The sequence below is a fragment of the Bos mutus genome, chromosome 9 (assembly GCF_027580195.1).
Source record: "Bos mutus isolate GX-2022 chromosome 9, NWIPB_WYAK_1.1, whole genome shotgun sequence".
NCBI classification, from domain to species: domain Eukaryota; kingdom Metazoa; phylum Chordata; class Mammalia; order Artiodactyla; family Bovidae; genus Bos; species Bos mutus.
The window spans coordinates 23,160,574-23,187,122 of record NC_091625.1 but is presented as its reverse complement, the minus strand read 5'-3'; the positions used below and the strand labels follow the sequence as shown (position 1 = coordinate 23,187,122).

Genomic DNA, 26,549 nt, shown 5'->3' with positions numbered 1-26,549 from the left:
TGCTGATTGGCTGAGGGGCGGGGCAACGAGCCGGAAGCCACGCAGAGCCACGTCTTCGGATTCTCAGCGCCGCAGTCTGTTCCCGGCGCTGCGGCGAGGAAGGTGGTCGGCGCGGTGGGGGTGAGGGGAGTGTCTTAGTGGAGGTGAGCGAGGCCCCGAGGCTTGGCGGCGAGAACGGGACGTTGCGGTGGGCGGGCTTTTGGCCACCCGAGAGGCTAGTGGGCCGGCTGGCGGACTTAACTGCGGGCCGCGAGGGACACGCCTACTCGTCCTCGGGCTGGGGAGCGGGCTGGAGGCTTGGGCCCGAGGGTCGAGCTGGGGAAAGGGGTCTCGTCCATCACCTCAGTGCGGGCCTCAAGGCTGGGTGCCAGGAAGCGTGGGCAGATTCGGGGGCGAGGAGGAAGGGGAACTAACCAGGTGCTGAAGGTTGAATAGAGGGAAGGGGATCGTTCTTAGCTTTTTTGAGTGGTGACAGTTTGGACTTGACAATACTTTCGATAAAAAGCCTTTGCATACTCATCAAAAGTAGTTTTAGGACATAAAACTCTTGAAATGACGGAAGCATTTTATCTTGACTTTTTTTTTTAAAAAGACTTGTGGACGAAACAGATTTACGCCCTTATGAATAATTATGGTATATTGCCAACTGGTCAGTTTTTAATGAAATGTCTTCATGCTTGAGAAATAGATTTGATCACTCTGGGTCAAACTAAATTAGCTTCCTAAATGCCAGTTTTTTCCAGCTGAACAAAAACATTTAACTGTTCATTGAAGTAATGAAGGACAATAAAGAAAACAAGGAAGCCTAGTGGGCTACAGGCTGACCTTTGACTTTAAAATTAAACGTAAAAGGAAGATGTTGCTTGTTTCAGAGCTTAATTTAGAAGGGCATCAGGATCCTCCCTTATGAAAATACAGAAATCCACCCCATGGTGTATGTGGAGGTCTGGGCAGTCTTGGAGAGGAGGCTTTTCCCCTTTGCTTTTCCTTTGGGAATCAGTCTCTGTAGCCTGGGAGGAATAGCAGAACTTCACAGATTTCCCATATATTTTGCATATGCAGCTTAGATCCACCTGAGAATGTGACTTTAGGCCTCAGTCCATCAGCAGCTCCCTATGTAAAATTTAGGTTGGGTAAGCTAGACCCAGAATTAAGTTTTCCCATTTATAAAAGGAGATGATCCCTGATCATGTAGGATTTTGTGAATCGTAAATGGTCATATGTGTGGATTTATTTCTAGGTGCTCTTGTTCTGTTCCGTTGATCTGTCTTTTTTATACCAAGGCCATACTGTTTTGATTACTGTAGCTCTGTAGTGTACTTTGAAATCAGGGAGTGTGGTGCCTGTTCTTCTCAAGAGTGCTTTGATTATTCAGCATCTTTTGTTGTGCTGTGGAATCTTCATTTTACTTGGGAGTGGACTGTTTAAAAGTTTGCCTTGTGTCCAGGAATTGCTGGGGACAACCTGATTTCTGTCCTGAAGTGGACAAAACAGGTAATGCTAACCCACGAATCTTTCTACTGTTCTTCCCTCTCAAACATAGGCTTCTTTGGGGAGGATTAGAAGGAGGCAGATATATTAGTTTGGGATAACAGGTTTTGAAGCAAATGGTCCTTGGAAGATTTCTTATTATACCTGAAAAATATTCCTTGATTTTGCAGACATGGATTTAGATGCTGTTACAAAGCAGTCAGTGTTACATGCCAAGCCTGACGGGCTCATTCTTCAATATGGGACTGCTGGATTTCGAACGAAAGCAGAACACCTTGATCATGTCATGTTTCGAATGGGATTATTAGCTGTCCTGAGGTCAAAGCAGACAAAATCTACCATAGGAGTCATGGTAACAGCGTCACACAATCCTGAGGTAATGCATTTAGTGCTCCAATAAGACAAGCTTTTATTTCCAAGACCAAACCTTAGTTTCTGAGCACTTTGACCCCAATTCAAATTCTGATTCTAGTACTTCGCTTTTTCCTTGTTCTATGCCTTTGTTTTTGAACAAGCACTTTTCTTAACAAGTGGTCATTTAGCTCACAACTCATTAACAGTTGTGGAGAGAGTGAAATGAGACAGTCATTTTTTGGATTGTGTCCATGTTGAGAAATAACACAATGGCCTTATAACTTAGTTGTATTGAGACAGCATCAGTAATAAAAAGTGTTGCCTCTGTTAATGTGGCAGAGACTTGAAGAGATTGGAGGCAAGCTGGGGGAGGGGAGATGACAAGTTGTTGAAAAGACTTAGCACACTTTGAAAATTTTCAGACAGGTCTTCTATAGCTAGGGAATAGTCTCCTGTTCTGAGTGAACAGCTGGACGTGTGACTTCAGGGATCCAGAAGTGAACTTTGGACTTGATTGATCAGGCCCGATGAGTCTAGGGTTTATGACAATCGAGTTTTTTTAAAGTATTCCTCTGATGCAACTTAACTATCTTATTCTGTACTGGCCTATAACTCACTAAAACATTGTTTAAATAATATGCTTCTGTTCTGTTGCTAGGACACAAGACTTTTGCCTTTGTAGCTAAATCAGCAGGTTAGTGAGGGATCGTAACCTCTTCCTCTCACACCCGCCCCCACCGAAAAACAAGAGGATGTTGCTTATTCAGCTTCTAAATGTGGATTGTTATAAATGTGTTAACTGTTTAAATGTCTAAATCACCACACTTGCTTAATGATTTGTAGGCAGAACCCCACGTTTATTGTTAATTCCAGAAGCACTTCTTAAAACAATTTTGAGCTCTGGCCTTCCAGTGTGTTCTTTTGAGTGCAGCCACAGGGAGAAGGATCTCCAGGGACCCTGGTTCTGCTGCAGTTGTGCCTCATCAGTTAATTGATGGTGAATGCACAGGTGACAGCCTTTTGAAAGGCTAGGGGGGCACAGCAGCTGTTGGGTGTAAGAGTCGGATAGATGATGTTTTAACATCAGCACTGACACTTCCTAGCCGTATGAACATAAGCAGATTACTTGCTCTGAATCTCGGTTTTCTCAGAGATTGGAGTAACCATAGGAGGATTAGTTAGATTGATGACATGTGTCGTGAGGATTCACTGAGGTGAGGTATGTACAATACCTGGTCCAGCACCTGGCCTTCAGTCATGGTCACCAGTGAAACTGCCCAGCCGTCACTGTCTTTTGTTTGGGGAGAAACAGCTTGGGTTTGCTTCCTTACCCTCATGACTGCACAGATGACTTATCACTTTTTATTTTTATTTTTTTTTTTAGGAAGACAATGGTGTAAAATTGGTGGATCCTTTGGGTGAAATGTTGGCAGCATCCTGGGAGGAGCATGCTACCTGCTTGGCAAACGCTGAGGAACAACATTTGCCGAGAGTGCTGGTGGACATCAGTGAGAAGGCAGCCGTGGATCTGCACCAAGATGCCTTCGTGGTGATCGGTAGAGATACCAGGTGCACATCAGAGCCATGGGGAAAGCTGATTTTTGAATGCCACATAAATGGTTGTATCAGTTTTAGCACCCGAGACAAATGGAAAGAGTCAAGTGGAATGGAACCACCCTGAGAGGTTCCTCCTGGTCTTTTCAGTAGGACGTAGGAGTGAAGTCACTGCTACAGCTTGGGCTTGGTGTCCGAGCCCCAACTCTCAAGCTTACTGCACGAGTTGAGCAAGTCACTTAACCTTTTGGAGCCTACCTTTGCTCACCTGTAGTGTTGATGGTGAGCCTGCCTCATGCAGGACTTCCTGAGGATTGCATAGGGTAATATAGGCAATACACCTGTTTCCTGGCACAAGACAGGCACTTACCAAATGTCTCCCATCCCTTTATTTCTGTAGGTTTGCGCCTTTCCCCTGTAGAGTAAGAACATGTGATTATTATTTAACTATGTTTAGAGATTATACCCTGTGTTATTGTTGGCTCACACATCATTTTCCTCTGCTAGAGTTCATTGGAAAGTGTTAACCATCTATATTATTTCTACATGTTTGTCACATTTAGCAGCTCTTGTCTTCTTTCACAGAGAAGTGTTACTTTAAAATGTTAGATTAAAAGTGTACTTTGAAACAGAAGCATTCTCTTTAGCATAAGATCTGATTCTAGCCAGAGATTTGTTCTAAAGTAAATTTCTACTCAGTCTCCAATGCCTTACCATTTTGCCCTTACCCATTAAGTGTTTTACCCTTAACGTGTTACCACGGATTGTCGATTTGGCTTTATGTTCTGAAGCAGATACCATCTCACGGTAAATCCATCCACATGTGTTTTCCTCTCACCTGTTTACTAGTTTAAATGATATAGAAAATCTTGTTCTGTAAAGCAGGTATGTATATTGATCTTTATTTTCAGATAGAAAAATAACTTACTCTGACTTTTTAACATGAAAACTAGATTCTGTATTCTTGGTGGTTTAACACCTAGCCTTGGCTTACGCACGCTCTGTGTGTATTTACCATTACTGTTTTCAAGCAGTAAATGTGGTTTTACCGTCAAACTTGAAAAAGTGCTCGAGTGTAGGAGTAATTAGTGTTACAGTTAGATTAGTGTTAAAGTTTATATCTATTTCCTAAATTCATTTAAAAGGCGAAGCTCTTTCCAAGAAGCATATTGAGAAAGGCTACTGGAAAATGCTTACACTTTACCCGTATATTTCTTTTCATAGTTTTTGGGCTATGCAGGTTTCATTTAGTTTGAATACAGTGGACTTATTATTCTGAAATTTGTAACCCAGAATTTCTGTGTTTGCTTTTAGAACTTGCAGCTCAGTTGGTCTTGGATTAGATGTAATATTTTCTTCCTTTTCTTTCCTAGGCCTAGCAGTGAGAGACTTTCACAGTCTGTAATAGATGGCGTGACAGTTTTAGGAGGTCAATTCTATGGTATGTACTTGTTCTGATTTGTAAATTAATCTTTAAAAAAAAATCTCAAAGTGAATACATAATTTAATTTAGAAAAGTTTGAAAATAAAATTAAAGTGAACTTATAGATATAAGCTACTAGCATTTTAAGTTAAAAGTTAAAAAAATTTTTTTTCTGGTCATTCGTGTTATATTTTACCTGTAGGAGATTATCTGTAGGCAGTGCTGATCTTAAACAACTTCCTTTAGTGAGGCTGAACATACTGATACAAAAACCCTTGAAGTTACTTGAAAAACTCATTCTGGGGAGTTCTTATTACTATCAGGCAGGTATTCTCTAATAACTGATCACGTTTGGAGTCAGTGTGACAAATAATGATGAAAAATACCTTTGACAGACTTGTAATCATGATTTTTAAGTTTTGACAGATGATCTTTCCTATTTTACCAAGTGAAGAATTAAATGCAACGAAACAGGCTGGAATCCTCTTCTCACACTGGTTGTGCATCTTGTGAATGCAGTGACTCCACTAGGCTTGGAGGTGAATTTTCCTAGTGTCAGATCTCTCTGATTTAAAAGTATCTTCTCTTGATCCTCTCAACCTCCTGTGTGTTCCCTCAATTCCCAGTTAACCTGGCCTCTTCCAGACTCGCCTGGTTTGCTTCTCTATTTGCTCTTATGATTATAAGTAGCCTGTTGGCAGTGAATCCCCGTCCTTGCCCCTCCAGGGAAATGTCTGTCCCAACACTCATCTGCTAGGAAGCAGAAATTCACCTGGGGCCTGGGCCTCCCCAGGGACTGTTTGGTTAAGCTGCCGGACCCTGTACCTGCACAAGTGCTTGTCTAGAGAGAGGACTTGTAGCTTTTGTCAGATACTCAAAGGGATCTGTGACCTAAGAATAACTCTCAGAACTTACATTTTAATTTTTGTATTTCAGTTGATCTCTTGGCAGCTATCCACGCTGTGAACTCTCCCTTTTTTTTCCCTACTTCCTTGACTTTGTTACTCCATGTTGTCCTGTTTGCAGGATCCTCTTCTGTCTCTCCTAATATGGGCTTTGCTCACTTCTTGCTTTCATTCTGCCTCATTTCTGAATGAGCATCCTTGCTGCCATAGCTCCAGCTGCAAATATTGTTTTATTCATTCATTCATTAGTTCATTGGACAGTTTTGACTACCTGCTACGTAGAACCCTCCAGGAGTCTGTTTCATGGCATAGCTCAGCCTATAGTAAGAAACCCATTTTGGATCATGACATGGGTCTAATGTGCTTGTGTGAATAACTGAAACAGAATTTTCAGAGAACAGTACTTACCATCCTCCATGACATGTGTTCATCTGTTTCATTAAAATAATGGAGAAATGCTGACCGGGTCTCACTAAGTAGATTCCATGACCTGTTGTCAGGGTTTTTTTTTTTTTTTTTTAATAATTTAAAAAAGAAATTCTTTTCAGCTACACCGGGTCTTCGTTGCTGCGTGCGGGCTTTCTGTAGTTGCAGCGAGCGGGGGCTGCTCTCTAGCTGCGACATGCGGGCTTCTCACTGTGGCGCCTTCTCCTGTTGCTGAGCATAGGCTCAAGGCCCTCAGGCTTCGGTAGTCGCGGCTCTCGGGCTCAGTTGCCCCGTGGCATGTGGACTCCTCCTTGACCATCCCCTGCGATGGCAGGTGGGCTCCCAACCACCCACCACCAGGGATGTCCAGCAGGTGGATTTTAAAGCACTGGTCTGAGTCATGTTTCCACGTAGGTGGCTGCCCACTCCCCCAGGTTCCCCCTGTCCCAAATCGTGTTCTTTCTGCCATCCACAGAATGAATGGTTGACCTTTCCAGCTCTGTCATTCTAACTCTAGAACCATCACTCTTCTAGTGTTTGAACCTAGGAAAATTTGAGAATGATTTAAAAACAAACAAACATCTTTTGTTCATTGCTCTCTTCCATTTAGTGTATTTCAGGAAATCAAAGGTGGTTGATGTGGCTGCAAGCTCAGGGAGACTGGGAGAAGCTACTAGAAGATAAGGTTAGGGAGGTGAGTAGGGGCCGGGTCGTTCTAAGCCTTACAGGTCGTGAGGAGAATTGGGGTTTTACTTTCAGTATAGTGGGAGTCCACTGAAGGAGTTTATGCCAGCGAATGGGATCACATTTTCACTTTAAGCCAGTCCCTCTGGCTGTGGTTTAGAGGAGGGAGTCGGTCATCGGAAAGGAAGAGAAACCAGCTAGGAGACTATGTAGTAAATTCATGCAAGACTTGCTAGTGAGAAAAATGGGAAAAGGTGAAATTAGTAATGAATTTAAAGGATTTCTGTGATTCATGGTGAGGTTAGAGGTGTGAAGAATGGCTGCTAGGTTTCTGGGTTGATCTGTTGAATGGATGGTGATGTTTTTATTGAGTCACTGTCATTTAGTAAATGTTTATTTTGTAATTTTGATTCTGGTCACAAAATCCACTTGTTTCAGCCTTCAGTGTGTGTCTCTGGACTTTTGTTTGTCTCTCCTTATGCACTGCCGCTGAGCTGGTCTGAGCTTTTACCCACTTTTTTTCTTAAAGCTCTTCCACCTTCTCCCATCTAATCCTTATACCAGAGCCAAATATCTGTTTCACAGCTGCAGTGCTCAAGAACCCAAAGTGACCGTTTGCCTTCCGCCCAGACTCTTGTGCTTGGCTTTGAAGACCATTGACAAGTTTTGTCACACTGTATTTATTGGATCCTGGTCCACTTTTGCTGTTTCTCTTGCTTCTTACTCGTAGTCCCTTTCTTGTGTGTTTAGCTATTTTTGACTATAAGCTGTTTGTTTTCTGGGAGAATTATCTGTGGGACATTTTTGAGGTTTACCATGAAGGTGTATTGCCCTGGCAGGGTTTAGTGTTTGCATCTGCTCGGGGTACTACCCGGCTGGTGGGTGATAAGGTTCTTTGATGACAGCATTCTTCTGGATCCCTGTGGTTATGTGCCTCTGAGCTGGGGGTCCCTGGAGGCCTGTACTTGTGATGACAGCTCTTCAGGAATAGACTTTCCCCTCTGCCCTGTTTGGTGCCAAGTCAGCTTTCTGGGGAGTAGGCCCTGGGGGCTTACTCACTTCTGACTCTGTCTTGCCCTGAAGAATTGTTGTTTAGTTGCCAAGTTGTGTCCAACTCTTTTGCAACCCCATAGACTGTAGGCCGCCAGGCTCCTCTGTCCTTTGGGTCTTCCAAGCAAGAATTCTGGAGTGGGCTGCCGTTTCCTCCTCCAGGGATCAAACCTGCGTCTCCCGCATTCTAGGCAGACGCTTTACCGTCTGAGCTACCATTTGTATATAGTAGTGTGTATATGTTAATCCCAACCTCTTAATTTATCCCTCCCCTCCATGTTTCCCCTTTGGTACAATAAGATTGTTTTTGAAGTCAGAGAGTCTATTTCTGTTTTGTAAATAAGTTCATTTGTTTCATTTTTTGAAAATTAGATTCCACATATGAGTGACATCATATGATACTTGTCTTTGGCTTACTCCTAGTATGATAATCTCTAGGGCCATCCATGTTGCTGTAAACAGCATCATTCAGCCTTCTTTACGGCTGAGTAATAACCCATTGTAATATGTACTGCATCTTCTTTAGGCATTCCTCTGTCAGTGGACATCTAGTTTGCTTCGTGTCTTGGCTGTTGTAAATATTGTAAATAGTGCTGCAGTGAACCTAGGGGTGTGTAATGTGAATTCTGGTTTGAAGAACAGGCCTTTGGGGCTTCAGGCACTTGAAAGCCTGTTCTGCCGGGTTGCACGTCTTAGATCAGCATGGACCTTCTACACAGAGAACCATTGCTCAACTCCTAGTTTAGAGAAGTGCCCTCAGAGCAAAATGGGCTTCTCTTATCTTGCATCCTGGAATTCTCACTTAACTCTGGCCTAATCGGTACTGCAGTTCTTTTTGAAAAGAGATAAAAGTCTTTTATCTTTCATTTTCGGTTGTTTTTAAAAGGAAGGTTCATCTGAATTACATAGTTTATAATGTTATGAAAATAGAACTCAGTTATTACTTTTGTACATTGCCAGCGATCTGTACCAAATGACTGGTTCAGCTGTCATTAGTAGTTCATATTTCTTTTAGAACTGAGTATGTGTCCAGCGTGTGCCTCTTCCACCACCAAACAGTTCATTCTGACTCCATCCACCTGGCAGCCACATCTTACGCGTGCAGGGCTCAGTGCCTCAAACCTTGCCCCTCCCCGCCTTCAGATGCTGCCACCTGGGCTCCTGACCACCCTTTCCTTGGGCCGATTAATTTGTTCAGATAGGCACATAGAACTCAGGGAAGCATTTTACTTCCTAGAGTACCAGTTTATTATAAGGAGTGTAACCCAGGAATGGCCAGATGGTAGAGATTTATGTGGGGAGGGGCGTGGAGCGTCAGTGCTCCCTGGGCACCCCAGTCTCCACTGGCTCCCCATCCTGGAACCCCATCCTTCAGGGTTTTTATGGAGGCCTCCTTACATAGGCATGGCTGCTTAGATCTTTGGTGTTTGAACTCAATCTCTTGTCCCTCCTTTCTTCCCTCCCTGGAGCTTGGGAGGAGGTTGGAGGAGGGCAGGGAGGACTATAAGTTTCAGTTCTCTAATCCTGTGGTTGGTTCCCAGGCAACCAGCTGCCACCCCTAAAGTTTCTAAGGGCCTTCTGAAAGTTACCTCATTAGCATAACAAAAGATGCCTTTCTGTGGATGCTCTGCCGGAAATGGAGACAGATCAAATGAATGATTCTTAGTATAAATCACAGTATCACAGCATGACCTGTAGTTTTAATGACTTCAGTGGATGTTTATGCATATTTCTGGGTGGTTTAAAACTTAGCGTTTCTTGTATTTTCTGAGATGTCTTTTTTTAAAGAGGATTTATGACCCTGAAATTGACACAGTATGAGTCTTCCAACTTTGTTAAGAACTATGTGAAATGGCTTTTTGCGTTTCTGTGACAGATTATGGCTTGCTGACGACGCCCCAGCTGCACTACATGGTCTTCTGTCGAAACAGCAACGGCCAGTATGGAAAGGCAACCGTCGAGGGTTACTATCAGAAACTGTCCTTGGCCTTTGTGGAACTTACCAAACAGGTCAGAATCTCTCCAATGTGGTTAGGGTTTGAGCAGTTGCCTAAAAGAACATCAGTTGAACAGTTTATTTAAACATTTGTCACTTTTTTCCCCCCAAATTTGGCTTGTCTCCTTTTTCTTTCCAGGGCTCTGCAAGGTCTGGCCCTTGTACCCAGCTAACTCTGTGTTGGCATTTACTTGGCAAGGCACATAGTATGTTCTTGTTACCAACCAGGGTTCTTGGCCTCCTTAATCAGTAGAAATTGGTAAGAGGCCAGACAAATTCAGGCAGGGCTTTGTTGGGGCCTGTGCTGCAGCAGAAGGGAGCAAAACCCATAGATTCACTTGCTTGCTGAGGGGAGGCCAAGGTGGTTCCTTACACTGGAGGGAAGAGGCATGTCCAGGGTTCTGGCGAGAGGAGGGCTTAGGTGGTTTGTCCACCCCTTAGCTGGTATTGCCTGCAGGGGCATGCACAGTGCCTGCTTTTGCTCCCAGCTCTTCAAAAGTAGCAGTTGAGTCTTTTTGGATGGTTTTCGTATCTTGTTGTCCATAATTTGCCCCAACTGCATGCATGCAGTTATTTTCAGTCCCTCTTCTCTTTGTATTTTGTTGCTGGAGGAGACTTTGTCCAGGTGCAAGCGCTGCAGCAAAGGGTCTCAAGTGCCAGCCTGTCTCATTTTGAGCTCACTGGGGGAGAAGCGTGACGAACTTGCAGTTTTCATAAGTGTTCATGCAGATGAATTTGCTCTTAGAGTTACTGTGGGTGCTGTTGGCGTCATACTGGAAGCATCTACTGTTAAGAAAATCTGTCTTCAAGGTGTATTAGCTTCCTAAACCTGAACAAAGATTTGAGGGGTATAATTCACTTGATCAGCCAATATTGAGCATATGTTATTGTCAGGAATTGTTGACCAAAACCAAGTCCTTGCTCTCATAGAACTTATATTTTGGGCTGAGGGTGGGTAGGAGAGGAGATTGCCAGGAAAAAACCCACTTGCCCGGTGGTGGCATACACTATGAAGAGAATGACAGATATTATTGCTGCTCATTCATCTGTATACTCGTGCCCACATTTGAGTGACTGCTATGGAATACAGACTAATAAGGGACCCTGCTAAATTATAATAAAGCTTCATTTCTGTACTTTATTTGGTCTGTAAAACTTTTCCAATTTCTGTGACCAAAACATGGTGTTTTAAAACCTTACTTGGGTGTTTTACAGTTTTCATATGAACATGTGTACCCCTCTGTTTCCTGGCTTAAAACAGACGTATTAACTGAAATAATGGAGGCTGTTTCCATATGCACGCCTGTGCTTTACGCTTCACTTTGGTGTCTTGGAATTGTTCTTCCATTTCTTTCCCTTTTCAGGCCTTCTGCCGTGGAGATGACCACAGAACACTTAAGGTTGACTGTGCAAACGGCATAGGGGCCCTGAAGCTGGCAGAAATGAAACACTACTTCTGCCCGGGGCTGTCAGTTCAGCTGTTCAACGATGGGACCAAAGGGAAACTCAATCATTTATGTGGGGCTGACTTTGTGAAAAGTCATCAGAAACCTCCACAGGGTATGCAAAAAATGTGTTTTTAGAGCTCTGTCTGAAACCAGTCACTCAAACAGAGGTGGCAAAGAGAGAGTTGTGCAGCTGTCCTGGCCCCGCTGCTCTTAGACATCTGGGCCTCGTCCGCTTGCCGTTGCCATGCAGTGACACGCAGAACACGGCTGCTCTCGGCCCTGAGAGTCTTGTGACTCTCCACAGGGGGCGGGAAATCTGGTGGAAAAAGCAAAATCAGGACGTGGGATTTTAGAGCAGTGATTCTTAAGCTTTAGCAGACATAAGAATCACCTGGAAGGCTGGTGAGCACGTAGATTTCCTGGGCTCTACCCCAGGGGGTTGGATTCTGTAGGTCTCGGGTGGTTTGTCCATCTGCTGCTGTCCGTCTGTTGTGGTAAAGGAACAGTCATGTTATCTAAAATCTGATGTGACCGTTGCTCAGGTTCAGTAAACTATGCAAGTTACACAAGACATTAACTCACTGGTTGTAATATTTTGCTCTGAAATACCAGTGTTTCTTGTTACTGATATAAACAAATGAAAATCACTTTTTTTCAGGATTAAAGTATATACCGTATCTGCTGCTGATTATTTTGTATATAAGGATCAGCATTGTATGTAGTACAAGGGAAATTGAATTCAGTTTAATACCTATAGCTTTCAAAGCACTATGTGGGAATCTGTGTTGCCAAACCACTGACTTGTAGAAAGGAATTTTATTTTAGTATCATATAGGGTTTCAGCTTAGATAGATTTTAAGTGCTCTTTTTTCACTTAGCTGTGAAAGAATTTACTGTGTAAAAATACTAGTAAACCTGTTTACTATTTAAAGGTTAAGATACTGGTTTTATTTGGAAGGGTGTTTATGTTTTATTTCCATTTAAATGAATTCTCTTCCCTTGATTTTGAAACAGTTATCTCCATTCATGTTCAAAAACAAAATATGCTTATGTAGAGCCTCAGACAGGAGGAATGATCAGGATTTTCCTCATTGACAAAATACTCCAGTTACTTATATTTGATTATACCCTCTGCTTGGTCACTAAGGATAGAAATGGTTCTTTATCTGTAGGTGTTTAATATTGCTGAAGTCCTGGAAGGATAATTTTAAACACCTCTTGAAAAGTCATAGTGGGCATGCTTCTGTATAACACAGAGGGTCACTTATAATCAATACTTAATGGAAAAAAAAAATTTCCCTCTGTAACTAGTGTGAGAGAAAAACCTAAAACTTTTTACATTAAATTTTATCCCCCTTTCTTAGACTGAAATGTGTTTTGATTTATTCTCTGTGCTAGGAATTGAAATGAGGGCCAATGAAAGATGCTGCTCCTTCGATGGAGATGCAGACAGGATCGTTTACTACTACCATGATGCAGACGGTCAGTTTCATCTCATAGACGGAGACAAGATAGCCACCCTCATTAGCAGTTTCCTCAAAGAGCTCCTGTTGGAGGTACGGTATTGGGGCTGACCACCCTTTCAAACAAGACTCACTGAGGAAATTGTTCCGTATCAGGCAGTTGCTTGAATGTCTCAGAGGCATGATTCGTGGGGAGTTCCTCACGTCTGTGGCCAGAAAATACAAAAAGAAATGGTCATTCTGTCATTTCAGTGTTAGGGCTCTGGTTTTGGAACCCAGAGGGAGTAGTCTTTTCTCTTTTGGCAGAGAGCTTCATGATTTGGAGCTTTACAAAGTTCTGGTTTCTTCATAGCTGCCTTTTTTCTTTTTTGGCCTAACTGTGGGGCATGTGGTATCTTAGCTCCCCAACCAGGGATTGAACCCACACCCTCTGCAGTGGAATCGTGAAGTCTTAACGGCTGGACCACCAGGGAAGTCGGTAACTGATATTTTAACGAGAGGTTCACGAACATCATTTCCCAGAGCCTTGAGTTTATATAAAAAGTCTCCTCTGAGGGATTTATTTACTATGATTATGATAACCTTAGTGACGTGAGGTTTATTATATTATGCTCATTTGGAAATCTCAGATTACCTTTAAGTATAAAATGTAATGATAATTATCATAATATGGAAAAGGTATACTTTAAGAATTCAGTGTGTATTATTATTAAAAACTGAAGAGATCAAGAAATGACAGGTTTCTCTAAAAAGGATTCTTTAGCAACCGAGATGTCCTTCATAGGTGAATAAACTTTGGTTCATCCAGACAAAGGAGTATTATTCAACGGTAAAAAAAAAAAAAAAAGCTATCAAACCATGGAAAGACATGGAGGAAATGTGAATGCATATTTCTAAGGGAAATAAGTCAAGCTGAAAGGGCTCTGTATATCACTATGGGTCCAACTATAGGATATTGTGCAAAAAAAAACGAAAACACAAACTATGGTGACAGTTAGAAGATCAGTGGTTTCAAGGGGGTGGGGAGAAATGAATGCTGAAGGATAAATAGATGGAGCACAGAGGATGTTTTAGGGCTCAAAATATTCTACATACTATAAGCATGGAAACGTGTTCTTATACATTTGTCCAAACCTGCAGAATATACAGCACTAAGAATGAATCCTAATGTAATCTGTGGAGTAATATAAAGGAAAATCCGGTGATTAAAAAGAATTCCTTGCAGAATTGCTTTAAATAATACTCAAAAAAGTACTTAGGTTTTTTCCTGGCATACATGTAAATTTTCCGTGAGTTGTTTATTGCATAAACTAAGTGATGGCCCAACTGGCCAATATTTTTTTCATCCTTTAGAACTCTGTTTATAGGTTTGCTTTTGTAGGGTCTTTGCCTTTGATGGCAAGGTAATTGTCCTTGTTTTTGTCTAGATTGGAGATGGTTTGAGTCTCGGTGTTGTACAAACTGCATATGCCAATGGAAGTTCAACACGGTACCTGGAAGAAGTTATGAAGGTATTGAACACTTTCCAATTTTTGGTAGCTTCTTCATCATTACCTAAAGTGAGGTATTTCTGTGAGGAAAATAATGCCCTCATAAAAATGAATAGATTGAAATGCATGGAACTGAGCTGTTGTTTACCTAAGGGTAGAAAGTGAAAGTGTTAGTCGCTCAGTCGTGTCTGACTCTCTGCAACTCCATGGGCAGTAGCCTGCCAGGCTCCTGTGTCCATAGGATTCTTCACGCAAGAATACTGGAGTGAGTTGCCATTCGCTTCTGCAGGGCATCTTCCTGACCCAGGGATTGAACCCAGGTCTCCTGCATTGCAGGCAGATTCTTTACTGTCTGAGCCACTAGAGAAACTGAACTTAAAGGTAACTAGAAATCAAACAAAATTAAAGACAAAATTAAATTGTCCCTAATGCAGAAAAAGAAAGAGACTTTCCTTCCTCCCTTTTCCTAGAGTGTTTCTTTTAGCAAACTTATGTTTTCTCTGTCCTTTTGTAATGTCAGTCTTTTGAAAGGCAAAATAGGCCAGTTTTAGTTAAGGTTTTTCTATAAGGGCCTAGAGTACCTCTTTGAAACATAAACATCAAGGAAGGTAGCATCCCAACACTTAGCCTCCTCAGAGTTTGACCACCTTACCACTTAGAGCTGGGCACCCATCTGTTTGACAGAGAGATGTGAGAAATTGTATCATTCCTTTGGAGAAGGGCAATTAGCCAAGCCCAATGGCCACAGCTTTCGGACAGACCCTCGTAGCTCAGATGGTAAAAGAATCTGCCTGCAATGCAGCAAACCCAGGTTCGATTCCTGGGACGGAAAGATCCCCTGGAGAAAGAAATGGCAACCCATTCTGGTATTCTTGCCCAGAAAATTCCATGGACAGAGGAACCTGGTGGGCTACAGTCCACAGGATCGCAAAGAGTTGGACACAACTGAGTGATTAATATGCACGCACACGCATGACAAAAGGTACTGCAGTCTTCCTGAGAGGTAGACCTGTTCGGTAGATAGACTGCCATGGGGTTTTGTAGGGGGAGAGACTGGGCTCAACTCCTGATACAACAAGGAAAAGTGGAGATTTTATAGCCAAGGAATAGGATATGGGGGCAGGGAGCGGGTTGGTGAATGGAAAATTGCCAAGAGGAACCTCAGGGAGGGTTCTGGCTAAACCAGCCTAACAGGACTTCTGTTGACCGCAGGCCTGGGTGGTCAGATGGTACGGGGTAGGGACTTTGGGCTGATATGGAGGGTAGGGGATTCCAGCTAAAGTGATTGAGCGAAAGATTCTTTGTAAAACTGGGTCCTTGGAGACATGGCTGAGGACAGGACCTGTGCAGGCCCAAAAGAGCCTGACTCTCATGTGGTTGAGGAGAGCTCTTGGTCACGAGATATCTTGAGGTGAGTAAAAGGGTGGGATTGCTTTCTGTCTTTGCAGTCTCTTTCCAGGGGTCCCCAATCTTCAGGATCTAGTGCCACGATCTGAGATGGAGTGGCTGTGATGTCAGTAATAGAAAATGCACAATAAGTGTAATGCACTTGAATCATCCCAAAACCATTTCCGGCCCCCAGGTCTGTGGAGAAATCGTCTTCCACAAAACTGGCCCCTGGTACTGAAAAGGTTGGGGGCCGCTGTCCTAGAGGATTGCCTGTGATGTGCATCACAGTCTGGCTTATTGCTTATTCAGTAACAGAACTTGTCTTACTCTTCTGTGGAGATGTTTTGTGGGTTGGTAGGAGATTTTGTTTCTAATCATTTCCCCAGCATCCACCAGGTGACTCTCCCTTGTACATCCCACCTGCTTTAAGAATCAGAGGCTGCAGGACCCAAATTGGGTCTGCAGAAAGTAATTCTTTCTCTCCCTGGCTAGTGTGATATTTTCCAACGTCAGTGTTATTCCTTGTCAGATTCCTGCATTTCACTAGTTTTTGTGGCCATCCCATTCTTTTTAAAGCAGGAATGGCAGAGTCAGGTTCCTTTCGGATCTGGATAGAAGTGAATGAGTCCAGCAGCTGGGCACAGACTTGGAGGTGTAGCCAGGCCAGCTGCTGTCACCTTTGGTCAGAGTCTTCAGGAGAAGCTAAAAATCTGAATTGTGGTGTGAATTTCTTACCTTTGAAGTCTTGGCAGCAGCTGATTCAGCATTTAAAAGAAATGGTTAGGCCACATGAAACATGTCTGGAGGTGACTAGCTGGTGTCCTGACTTAAATATATGGTTACGGTAAATATATGCCTTAAATATATTATATATATATATATATATATATATATATATATATATCAAGGGACTCCATCTGGGGCCCACTTGCCTGCCTTTCACAGAGATTCTTGGTGTTTGGGTTATTCTGTATTTTCTTAATTTGTGTCTCAAAAATGGCTTTTATAGTAAGATGCCCTGTTGAGGAAACTGAACATTGGTAACTTCCTTCTCAACACATTCTCTTGTAGATTTAATATTTTTAGCCCTAGCCATTCATGAGGTCTCCTAAACCCAATAAAATGCCAGGCCCATCTGAGCTTGCTCTTTTGCAGTTTTGCTGCTGTCTTTCCTTAACCATTCTCTTGCAGATCCATCCGAGACTTGCTGCCCACTGTTAGTACTCCAGTCATTGATTTCTTACTAGGAGTAGCCATAGAAACCACCTAACCTAAGCCAGAGCTTAGCAAACAGTGGGCTCTGGGCCACATTGAACCTGCCAGCTGTTTCTAGTTTCATGGGAATACAGCCATGCTTTTGTTTTCATATGGTCTTGTGACTGCTTTCTCACTACAGAGACAGAATCAGGCAGTGGTGATGGAGACCACGTGGCCTACAAAGCCTGAAATATCAGTTATCTCTTTATAGTAAAAGCTGGAAGACCCTGATTTTAAGCCATTCTCCACACTGTAGCTAAACAGCTTTCTGAAACGATCAGATCAGGTTACTCCCCCAGTTGGAATCTTTCATTGTAAGGGGCCCCTCAGCTCTCTCACGCTACTTTACCCTGGAGTGTGTACTCCTGCTGTGCAGTCATTCCCCCACAGGGACACTTAGGCTTTGTATTTTCATTGCTTAATCTCACTAGACTAAGTTCCAGGAGCTTTGTTCCCTACGATGGTAGGTGGTGGTGGTTCAGTTGCTAAGCCATGTCTGACTCTTTGCGACCCTGTGGACTGTAGCTCACCAGGCTTCCCTGTCCTTCACCATCTCCCAGAGTTTGCTTAAACTCATGTCCACTGACGTGGTGATACCATCCAACTATTTCATCCTCTGTCGCCCCCTTCTCTCCTGCCCTCAGTCTTTCCCAGCATCAGGGTCTTTTCCAGTCAGCCAACTCTTCTCATCAAGGGGCCAAAGTGCTGGACCTTCAGTTTCCGCATCAGTCCCTTCAGTGAATATTCAGAGTTGATTTCCTTTAAGATTGACTGGTTTGATCTCCTTGCTGTCCACGGGACTCTCAAGAGTCTTCTCTAGCACCACAGTTCGAAAGCATCAGTTCTTTGGTGCTCAGCCTTCTTTATGGTCCAACTCTCACATCTGTATGTAACTACTGGAACAACCATAGCTTTGACTACACAGACTTTTTCTCAGCAAAGTGATGTCTCTGCTTTGGAATATGCTGTCTAGGTTTTTCATAGCTTTTCTTCTGAGGAGAGAATATCTTTTAATTTCATGGCTACAGTCACCGTCTGCAGTGATTTTGGAGCCCAAGAAAAGAAAATCTGTCAGTGTTCCCATTTTTCCCCCATCTGTTTGTCATGAAGTGATGAAATTGCATGCCATGATCTTTTTTTTCCCCCAGACTTTTTATTGAAGGATAATTGCTTTACAGATTTTTGCTGTTTTCTGTCAAACCTCCACCCTGAATCAGCCATAGGTATACATATATCCCCTCCTTTGGAACCTCCTTCCCATCTCTCTCCCCATCCCACCCTGCTAGGTTGATACAGAGCCCCTGTTTGAGTTTCCTGAGCCATACAGCAAATTCTCGTTGGCTATCTACTTTACATATGGTAATATAAGTTTCCATGTTACTCTTTCCATACGTCTCACCCTCTCCTCCCCTCTCCCCGTGCCCGTAAGTCTATTCTCTATGTCTGTTTCTCCATTGCTGTCCTGTAAGCAAATTCTTCAGGACCATTTTTCTAGATTCCATATGTATGCATTAGAATACAATATTTATCTTTCTCTTTCTGACTTACTTCACTTTGTATAATAGGTTCTAGGTTCACCCACCTCATTAGAAGTGACTCAAAGGCGTTCCTTTTTATGGCTGGATAATATTCCATCGTGTGTATGTACCACGACTACTTTATCCATTCATCCGTTGATGGACATCTAGGTTGCTTCCATGTTCTAACTATTGTAAACAGTGCTGCAGTGAACAATGGGATACATGTGTCCTTTGCAATTTTGGTTCCCTCAGGGTATAGGCAGAGGTTTATAACAACAATAAAAAATGTGAGGGGAAAAAAAAAAAAGCTCAAAAGCTTAATTAGATTTCATCATGCCAATAAAATGGACAACAGAGGCGGGGGGTGGCGGGGAAGGAAAGACAAAATCCAAAAGAAACTACAGAACAAGTCAAAGCATAAGAATACTAAATGTTTTTCTTGAGTCACTGCTGTCCTTTCCTTTGCTGGGAGTCACAGCCCACCTCACCTCCCTAGGATGCCCTCCAACACTATGCTGACCTCTGGAGCTTCTGTGGGGCAGCTCAGATTCTAATCTGGTCCTACTCCTCTGTGTTCTTGCCTCCAGTGTCCACAGCCATTAGAACTAGTGCTTTTTCTTACGTGGGAGCTCTCAGTGTCCTTTTATATATGCCATGGACACGGAGTATGCCTAGTTGATCGTTTGGATTTAATCAGCAGCTTGTACAGCTGGTGGGAAGGTTTAGGGTCTTCTTCCTTAGACACACTGCCCCTGGGTTTCAGTTGTGGTTTTATTTCCACCTCTGCATGTTTGGGTCGTCCACTGGGATTTGCTTCTGAGGCTGTCCTGGAGGACTTGGGTTTGCCCCATGAGGGCCAGGTGTGTGTGGAGGTGGTACAGCTGCTTGGGTCACAGGGGTTCTGGCAGCACCAGGTACTCAGGAGAGTTGGCAGCTAGGGCAGCAGGAAATACAGTGCTCTAGAAGGGTATGGCAACCAGTATTGGCCAATATGCTCCAATATTGCCTGGAGAACCCCCCTCCCTGATAGAGAAGCTTGGCATACCACAGTCTACAGGGTCACAAAGGATTGGGCACAACTGAAGCGACCCTGCACCCAAGACACAAAAGATTTATTTTGCCTGTGGCACTGTCCCAGTGTGAGTTGAGTGTGAAGGTGGTGCAACTGCTTGGCTGGCAGGAACCCTGGTGGTGTAAAATGTGCAGGGACATGGACTGCCTCCACTGCAGGAGTTACGGCCCTCAGTCTTTTTTCAAGCCTTTTGTAGCTGGCTATCAGAAGGCCTCTTTGGCCAGTCTTTCTCCGTAGCTCTGCCCGTTCAGGCACTTAGAGGGCTCTCTTGCCTGGGGTCCTTCTCTGTTGTTGGGCAAGTCAGGCACATAGAGGGGGGCCCCCCTGGCTGGGGTCCTACTCTGTAGTTCAGTGCATCAGGCATTTGACGGGCCAGCCTCTCTATTGTTCAGCTGCTGATGCTGACATGTCAGGGGAGAGAGGGCCCCCACGCGTGCCTCAGCAGTATCGCCTTGCTTCCATGGCTGCCTGGCTTTCCTCCACAGGCATTTCCCACCACAGTCTCCTCCCTCACATCCCCTCAATCCATCTCTCCGAAGTCCACAGCAGCGCTTGCCCTGAGATTGCTCCACAATCCCTAAACTCCAGCTGCCAGCCATTGTGCCTTCCAGGGGACCTGGGTCCCTGTCTGGGGTATGTATGGCTTTGGCAAGGACTGTCTGATTCTCATTCCATTTAGGCTGTGACAGATCAGCTATTTCACTCTCAGCCTTAATGTTTCTCCTCTGACTCAGACAGCTGCCCCACTCTGAGGATCAGACCCCTGCTTCAGTTCTCCCACCTGCCGAGGGCAGGTCCAGTCTTACTAACACTCCTGTTTTTCCCCCTAGTTCCTTCGTCCTACTGAGTTTTGCGTGGTTCTGTATATTCTTTTCCACTGGTCAGGTACTCCTGTCTGCTCTCAGCTGGTGTTCTGCGTGCACTTCCCTGTCTGAAGGTGTAGTCCTGATGTACCCGTGGAGAGATGTACTCTACGTCCACCTACTCCTCTGCCATCTTGTTCTCTCCCATGATCTTTTTTGAATGTTGAGTTTTAAGCCAGCTTTTCACTCCTCTTTCACCCTCATCAAGAGGCTCTTTAGTTTCTCTCTGCTTTCTGCCATTAGAATGGTATCATCTGTGTATCTGAGGTTGTTGATACTTCTCCCGGCAGTCTTGATTCCAGCTTGTGATTCTTCCAGCCCGGCATTTCGCCGGATACATACTCTGCATATAAATTATATAAGCAGAGGGACAATATACAGCCTTGATGTACTCCTTTCCTAATTTTGAACCAGTCTGTTGTTCCATATCTGGTTCACTGTTTTTTCTTGACCTGCATACAGGTTTCTCAGGAGGCAGGTAACGTGGTCTGATATTCCCATCTTTTTAAGAATTTTCTGCAGTTGATTGTGATCTACACAGAATTTTCCAGATTTGCTGGTATATTGAGTGCAGCACCTTAACAGCATCATCTTTTAGGATTTTAAATGGCTCAGCTGGAATTCCGTTACCTCCACTAGCTCTGTTCCTATATTTCCTAAGGCCAACTTGACTTCCCACTCCAGGATGTCTGGCTCAAGGTGAGTGACCACACCATCGAGGCTGGAAGTACACAGTAAATATCTGCTGATTAACTGCTGCTGTTTTATAAATATGTGTGTTTCAGGTACCTGTCTACTGTACTAAAACTGGTGTTAAACATTTGCACCACAAAGCTCAAGAGTTTGACATTGGTGTTTATTTTGAAGCAAATGGGCATGGCACAGTAAGTTCTCATAAATGATGATCTGCCTTTAGCGTGCACTTTTTTTTTTTTTTTAAAGATGGAATTCTGTACCTAGTTAGTAATAGGTAATATTCCACTTTGTTGAAATGATTGGGATGGTGATAGAAATGATTTAGCTGATATTTTATGTTCTGTGAAACCATGGCTCTCTTTTAGATTGTAATGATCTTCCTTTGAATGTGAAGAGATAATACTAATTTGTTCCTATAATATATATATTTTCTTTGAAAATAAGTAGGTCTTAATTCCCCTGCAACTGGCAATTTATACATCATTTTAAAATTTTCTTCAAAAGTGTTAGGTTGAGGACTAACTTATAAGCAACTAGAACTGAGTTTAAAGTAATTTGCAATAGGCATATAAAATTTTTTATGACTCTTAGCAGAGGAAGAATCAAAGTTTGAGATATAATTTGCATATCCTGATACTCACCATTTTAACATATATTAATAAGTCTGTAGTATGTTCATAAGGTTCAGAAATTTTCTTTTATGTTTTTTAATATCTAGCCTCGTTTCATAAATGGATTTGAGATGGTTAACAGAAAATGTTATCTAGGTCAGATAATTCTCATTAATTCAAAATTAGCTTGAATAGGCCATGACTATAAGAGGAAAAATAGTAAGTTACTAGAAAATGTAATTGAAATATAACTTCAGTGATCTTATGCAGGGTTGGTAAATGCTTTTGAACTAGTAAATATTTTAGTTTTCACAGGCCATAAGGTTTGTTGCATCTGCTCAGATCTCTAGTGAAGAGTGTAAATGAAGGGGAGTGGCCATGGTTCCAGAAAACAAGTGACCAGTGCAGCTTAAGTTACCAACAACCTTTGTTTCATGGAGTGGCCGAATGTGCTGTGCTGCTCCTTTTCGGTACTGGGCCTCTGAAGGCACTCAAGTCATGTGTGGGCAAGCAACTCAAAGTGGCGGGAATCCTGAGCAGCGTGATGTATATTATATTAAATATCCATGGCACTGTTTGCCATAGTGTAATATGTATGACGAACCTCTTTTCTACTTTTGCTTAGCTTATGTCATTAAAAATTAAGAAAACTGTACTAATGGCAATGAATTAGATTCTTCAAAGTAGAATGGATACAGGTCAGGCTTAAGGAAGCTGGTTGCCCAGAACTGGTTTAGCTGGCTGACAGTAACATCATACACCCACCATGTGCATTCATTCACCTTTGCCAGGGTGATTATTTTCTTGGTAATCTTCACATTTTGGTAACCAATTTTATAATCCTATAATACATTCTGAGTTCTGATTTGATCTTAATTTCATATATTCTACAGCTGCCATTTTTATCCCCTTGGTTTCTCCAGATTCACTGAGAGTTTCAAAAGTAGTTTAGTTGGGATGATGGTACTTACGACTGGGGCATGGTTAGTGTTTGGTGATTTTTTTGGTATGCTTTTATTGTAGGTACTGTTTAGTAAAGCTGCTGAAACAAAGATAAAACAACTAGCAAAAGAATCAGAAGATGAGAAAAGGAAAGCTGCCAAGATGCTTGAAAATATAATTGACTTGTTTAACCAGGTGAGAACTGTGGGGGGATGGTGGACTCTAGGTTGTGCTGTGCTTTGTCGCTTGGTTGTCTCTGACTCTTTGTGACCTCGTGGACTGTAGCCCGTCAGGCTCCTGTCCATGGGGATTCTCCAGGCAAAGAGTACTGGAGTGGCTTGCCATGCCCTCCTCCAGGACTCTTGGTTACTTACACAGTCAGAAGGTAGACAGGGTCATGTACTGCATCAGACACTGAAGTGGAAAAGTTGTGGCAGCTTCCTTGCAGCTGTGTAGATTTATACGGAAGTGCAGTGACAGAACATTCATGTGCTTCAGATTTTCAAGTAATGATTAGTTTACAGCTGAGGTCAACAGATTCAGCTATGAAGTATATCTGTGAGGCTAAATATATACACACACACACACATATATGTTTTGAAACCAACCTTGTCAAGGGAATTCAGAAAAAAGTCTCTGATGAAGCACATCTGTGGGTCAGATGATTGGGACTGGAGTGGAGACTCTGGCAGTGGAAGAGCAAAGCGTAGGTCAGTGGAAAGCGACAGAACTTATATATGAGAGTCTTGCACATATTGGGCAGTTCATATACCTCAGTGTGTAATCCTTGCATAACAGGAAGCGTCGTCGGCATAACTCCCGTTTTATAAATGAAGAAACAGACTTAAAGAGTTACTCAGTGGCAGAGTATGGCAGAGTATCCAACTTTAGGTGTGTTTTACCACCAAAAGCTCCACTTTACCATGCGTGAGGCCTTCCACCATCATGGCATAATATCTCAGAAGGGATCTAGTAATAAATAAAATGTTGATTCAGAATGTTAATGTTGGAACCTTCAGAGTTATCCAGCCTAACCTCACTTTACCTATGAGCAAGGAGATTAAAGGCAGGCTGGTATTAGTATTCTCTATAGTCCTTTTACTGTTGCCTTCCATACAGGTCTGTCCCTCGCGTAGTTCATTTATCCACCCCAGTCAGTCATGCAGCATGGGGGGAGGAGGCAGCCAGGACATGGTTTTCTGACAGAAGACATTCGTATCAACGCCATGCTTGTGTTCTCGCATTTTGCAGACAATTGGTGATGCTATTTCTGACATGCTGGTGATTGAGGCCATCTTGGCTCTGAAGGGCCTGACCGTGCAGCAGTGGGACGCTCTCTATACAGACCTTCCAAACAGACAGCTCAAAGTTAAGGTGTGAGCCAGATCACTCCCTTTCTAAAAATTAACTAAAATAAGTTCATTCTACACATATGTATTGTATAGAAAAGATTGCATTTTCTCACATCTTTAAAAACTACAGAATCTCTTAACCATTCTACTGTTATTTAGAAGTATTTGGTTTCCAACTTTATTATAAATATGTATCACTTTAAAAGATTTTATTATTTAAATTTTAAAGATGTGAGGAGAGAACAAAATAATGAACCCCCTTTACACTAGCTTCAACTAGTATCTTCCACATCCCCAATATTATTTTGAAGCAAGCCCTGGGTAGCTTGTTGGTTCAAGTGTAGATGTCTCCTTCCTCTGCATTATTCTTGGTTCACATAGTACTTCTGGAGGCTAGATGCTGAGAAGTAGAATCTGGGCTGCAAGGGCCAGAATTTTTAAAGGCATTTTAGATAAACTGCTGATTGTTTTCTATATGGATATATACCAGATTACACATTTACCAACAGACATTTTTGAGAGACAGATATTGAATCCAGAGTTCACAGAAATGACTGCTGATTGTTCAGTTTTTTTTTTTTAAGGAGATTTTTATGATCCCCTTTTTAAAAAATACCTAAGATTATTTGATCAATGACTAAGCCATATAGTACTGGCCATTATTTCAGTAGTGACTATAAGACAGTCTGTGGTGATCTATCTCAGTACTGTACTTTGTGGTACAATCAGCTGAAATGTAGGTCTGTTTCTGTTGACATGAAATAGCCATAATCTTTTAGTGGGAATTACGTTGAATGGGTTAAGCTTCTGAAAGGGAGTATGATACAGAAAAAAACATGAAATGCTTGTGCCTAGGTTGCAGACAGGCAAGTCATTAGCACCACAGATGCTGAAAGACAAGTAGTTAAACCTCCGGGACTCCAGGAGGCCATCAATGACCTGGTGAAGAAGTACAGGCTTTCTCGCGCTTTTGTCCGGCCCTCCGGTACAGAAGACATAGTCCGAGTCTACGCAGAAGCAGACTCGCAGGTAAGCTGAGACAGGAAGGAGGAATGTGCAGTGAGAATCTAAAGAGGTGGAGGAGGGTAGCAGGAAAGAAAACTATTTTAATGGTATTGGAATCTCTAATGTTCAAGATTTATGGAGCCTTTTTTCTTCAGTAGTAGTTACATAGTTGACTAAAACTCCCCCAGATATTATTCTTGTAATGTATTCTATATTTCCAAAAGGGTCGTATTTCTAACTGCTCTAAGAATACTACTTAGTGTACCAATACATACTTAGTTTGACACACAGTAATTAAGCTTATGCATCCTAAAGTGGAATATACTTTTTTCCTTCATTTAAAAACATCCTATTGCTTCATGAAAATGACTTACTTTGAGGTTCATTTCTAAACTCACTGATACTGCACCCATGCTGCCTGAAATTTGTCCTTGTGTCTAGGCTTTCAATTTGGTTTTCAAAAATTTTCCTTTAAATGACTGCCTCAGATAAACACTTAAGTCTCTGACCCTATCAAGAAAAGAGACGCACACAGCAAGGCTAAGTTACAGGGGGGTCACCCTGTAAATCAATAAAAGATCTTTTCAATTTATATAGTAGCTGATAGCTTTTTTGCAGAAATTCAGGCCATTATAGAATGTAGTAAATAAATATATCCCTGGTGCATGAGGAAAGGATAACTGGGGCCTCAACTGTTACTTCCTCTTTTGGTCAATTGTGGCTTTCTTGCCACTAACAACTTACTGCCTAAAGAGTCAGTAACTCTTCACACTATTACTGACTGGAGACGTATTATTATGTCTTTTCTTACTGAATTTATTCAGAGTTTTAACGTGATAAATCAGATTATAAAATAAAGTTAGCTAGGAACTTACCTGATTTAGAAGAATGTGACTTGTTTTCCACTTATCTATTGTAATTTGTTACTGAAAGATGAAAAAAAGTTGTTCTCATTTGAATTATTTGTTAGTGAAACAAAATTGGAAAGCTTCCTCCCCAGGAGTTGCAAGTAACCTGGTAGCTGCTATGTCTTTTTCATCTAATATCCTTTTATGTCACTTGCAGGAAAACACAGACAGCCTTGCATATGAAGTGAGCTTGGCAGTATTTCAGCTGGCTGGAGGAATTGGAGAAAGACCTCAACGAGGTTTCTGAGGACAATTTTTATATTCTTTAGAAACCAGAACTTTTTAAAAAAACTTTTTTAAAAAAGTTCCTACAGAATAATATTACTGCCACTGTTGTGACAGGTTCATAATAATGTTTACAGTGTACCTTACTGGATTGTTTCTAGGTCTGATTATTTTTCTTAAACACTACCAGAATCATTCTTTAGAAATAGGTAAGCCTTATATTTGTTAAGTTTCATTTTTTAAAATAAAACTAAATTCACCTGTAATATTAATCACACTAATGTAAAATACTGGAGCTCAAGTATATGATTCCGTCATTAACTTTATAACATATGCAAGGAAAAATTCATGAAGGCTGCTAGAAAATTAAAGCTTATTTATTACCAACTCCTGTGATGTCTTTTCCATCGATGTTACCTCCCCAC

At 42.3% G+C, this 26,549-nt stretch overlaps 1 protein-coding gene across 1 annotated transcript; it reads left to right on the top strand.

Annotated features, from left to right (window-relative positions):
* The first annotated feature begins 30 nt into the window (after positions 1–30).
* On the top strand, positions 31–26,511 carry PGM3 (phosphoglucomutase 3). The gene is made up of 13 exons (XM_014480641.2): positions 31–143; positions 1,662–1,867; positions 3,230–3,414; positions 4,773–4,840; positions 9,764–9,897; positions 11,248–11,443; positions 12,730–12,887; positions 14,222–14,305; positions 21,171–21,269; positions 22,716–22,829; positions 23,886–24,008; positions 24,842–25,015; positions 26,057–26,511. Exons 2-13 carry the CDS (start codon positions 1,664–1,666, stop codon positions 26,144–26,146), a joined length of 1,629 nt encoding a protein of 542 aa, XP_014336127.1. The 5' UTR covers positions 31–143; positions 1,662–1,663; the 3' UTR covers positions 26,147–26,511.
* Positions 26,512–26,549: the final 38 nt, after the last annotated feature.

Coding starts and splice junctions, on each gene's coding strand:
- PGM3 (XM_014480641.2), top strand. CDS start 1,664: ATGGATTTAGATGCTGTTACAAAGCAGTCAGTGTTACATGCCAAGCCT. Junction 4,841..9,763: donor TTTAGGAGGTCAATTCTATG/GTATGTACTTGT, acceptor TTTCTGTGACAG/ATTATGGCTTGCTGACGACG. Junction 14,306..21,170: donor ACCTGGAAGAAGTTATGAAG/GTATTGAACACT, acceptor TGTGTGTTTCAG/GTACCTGTCTACTGTACTAA.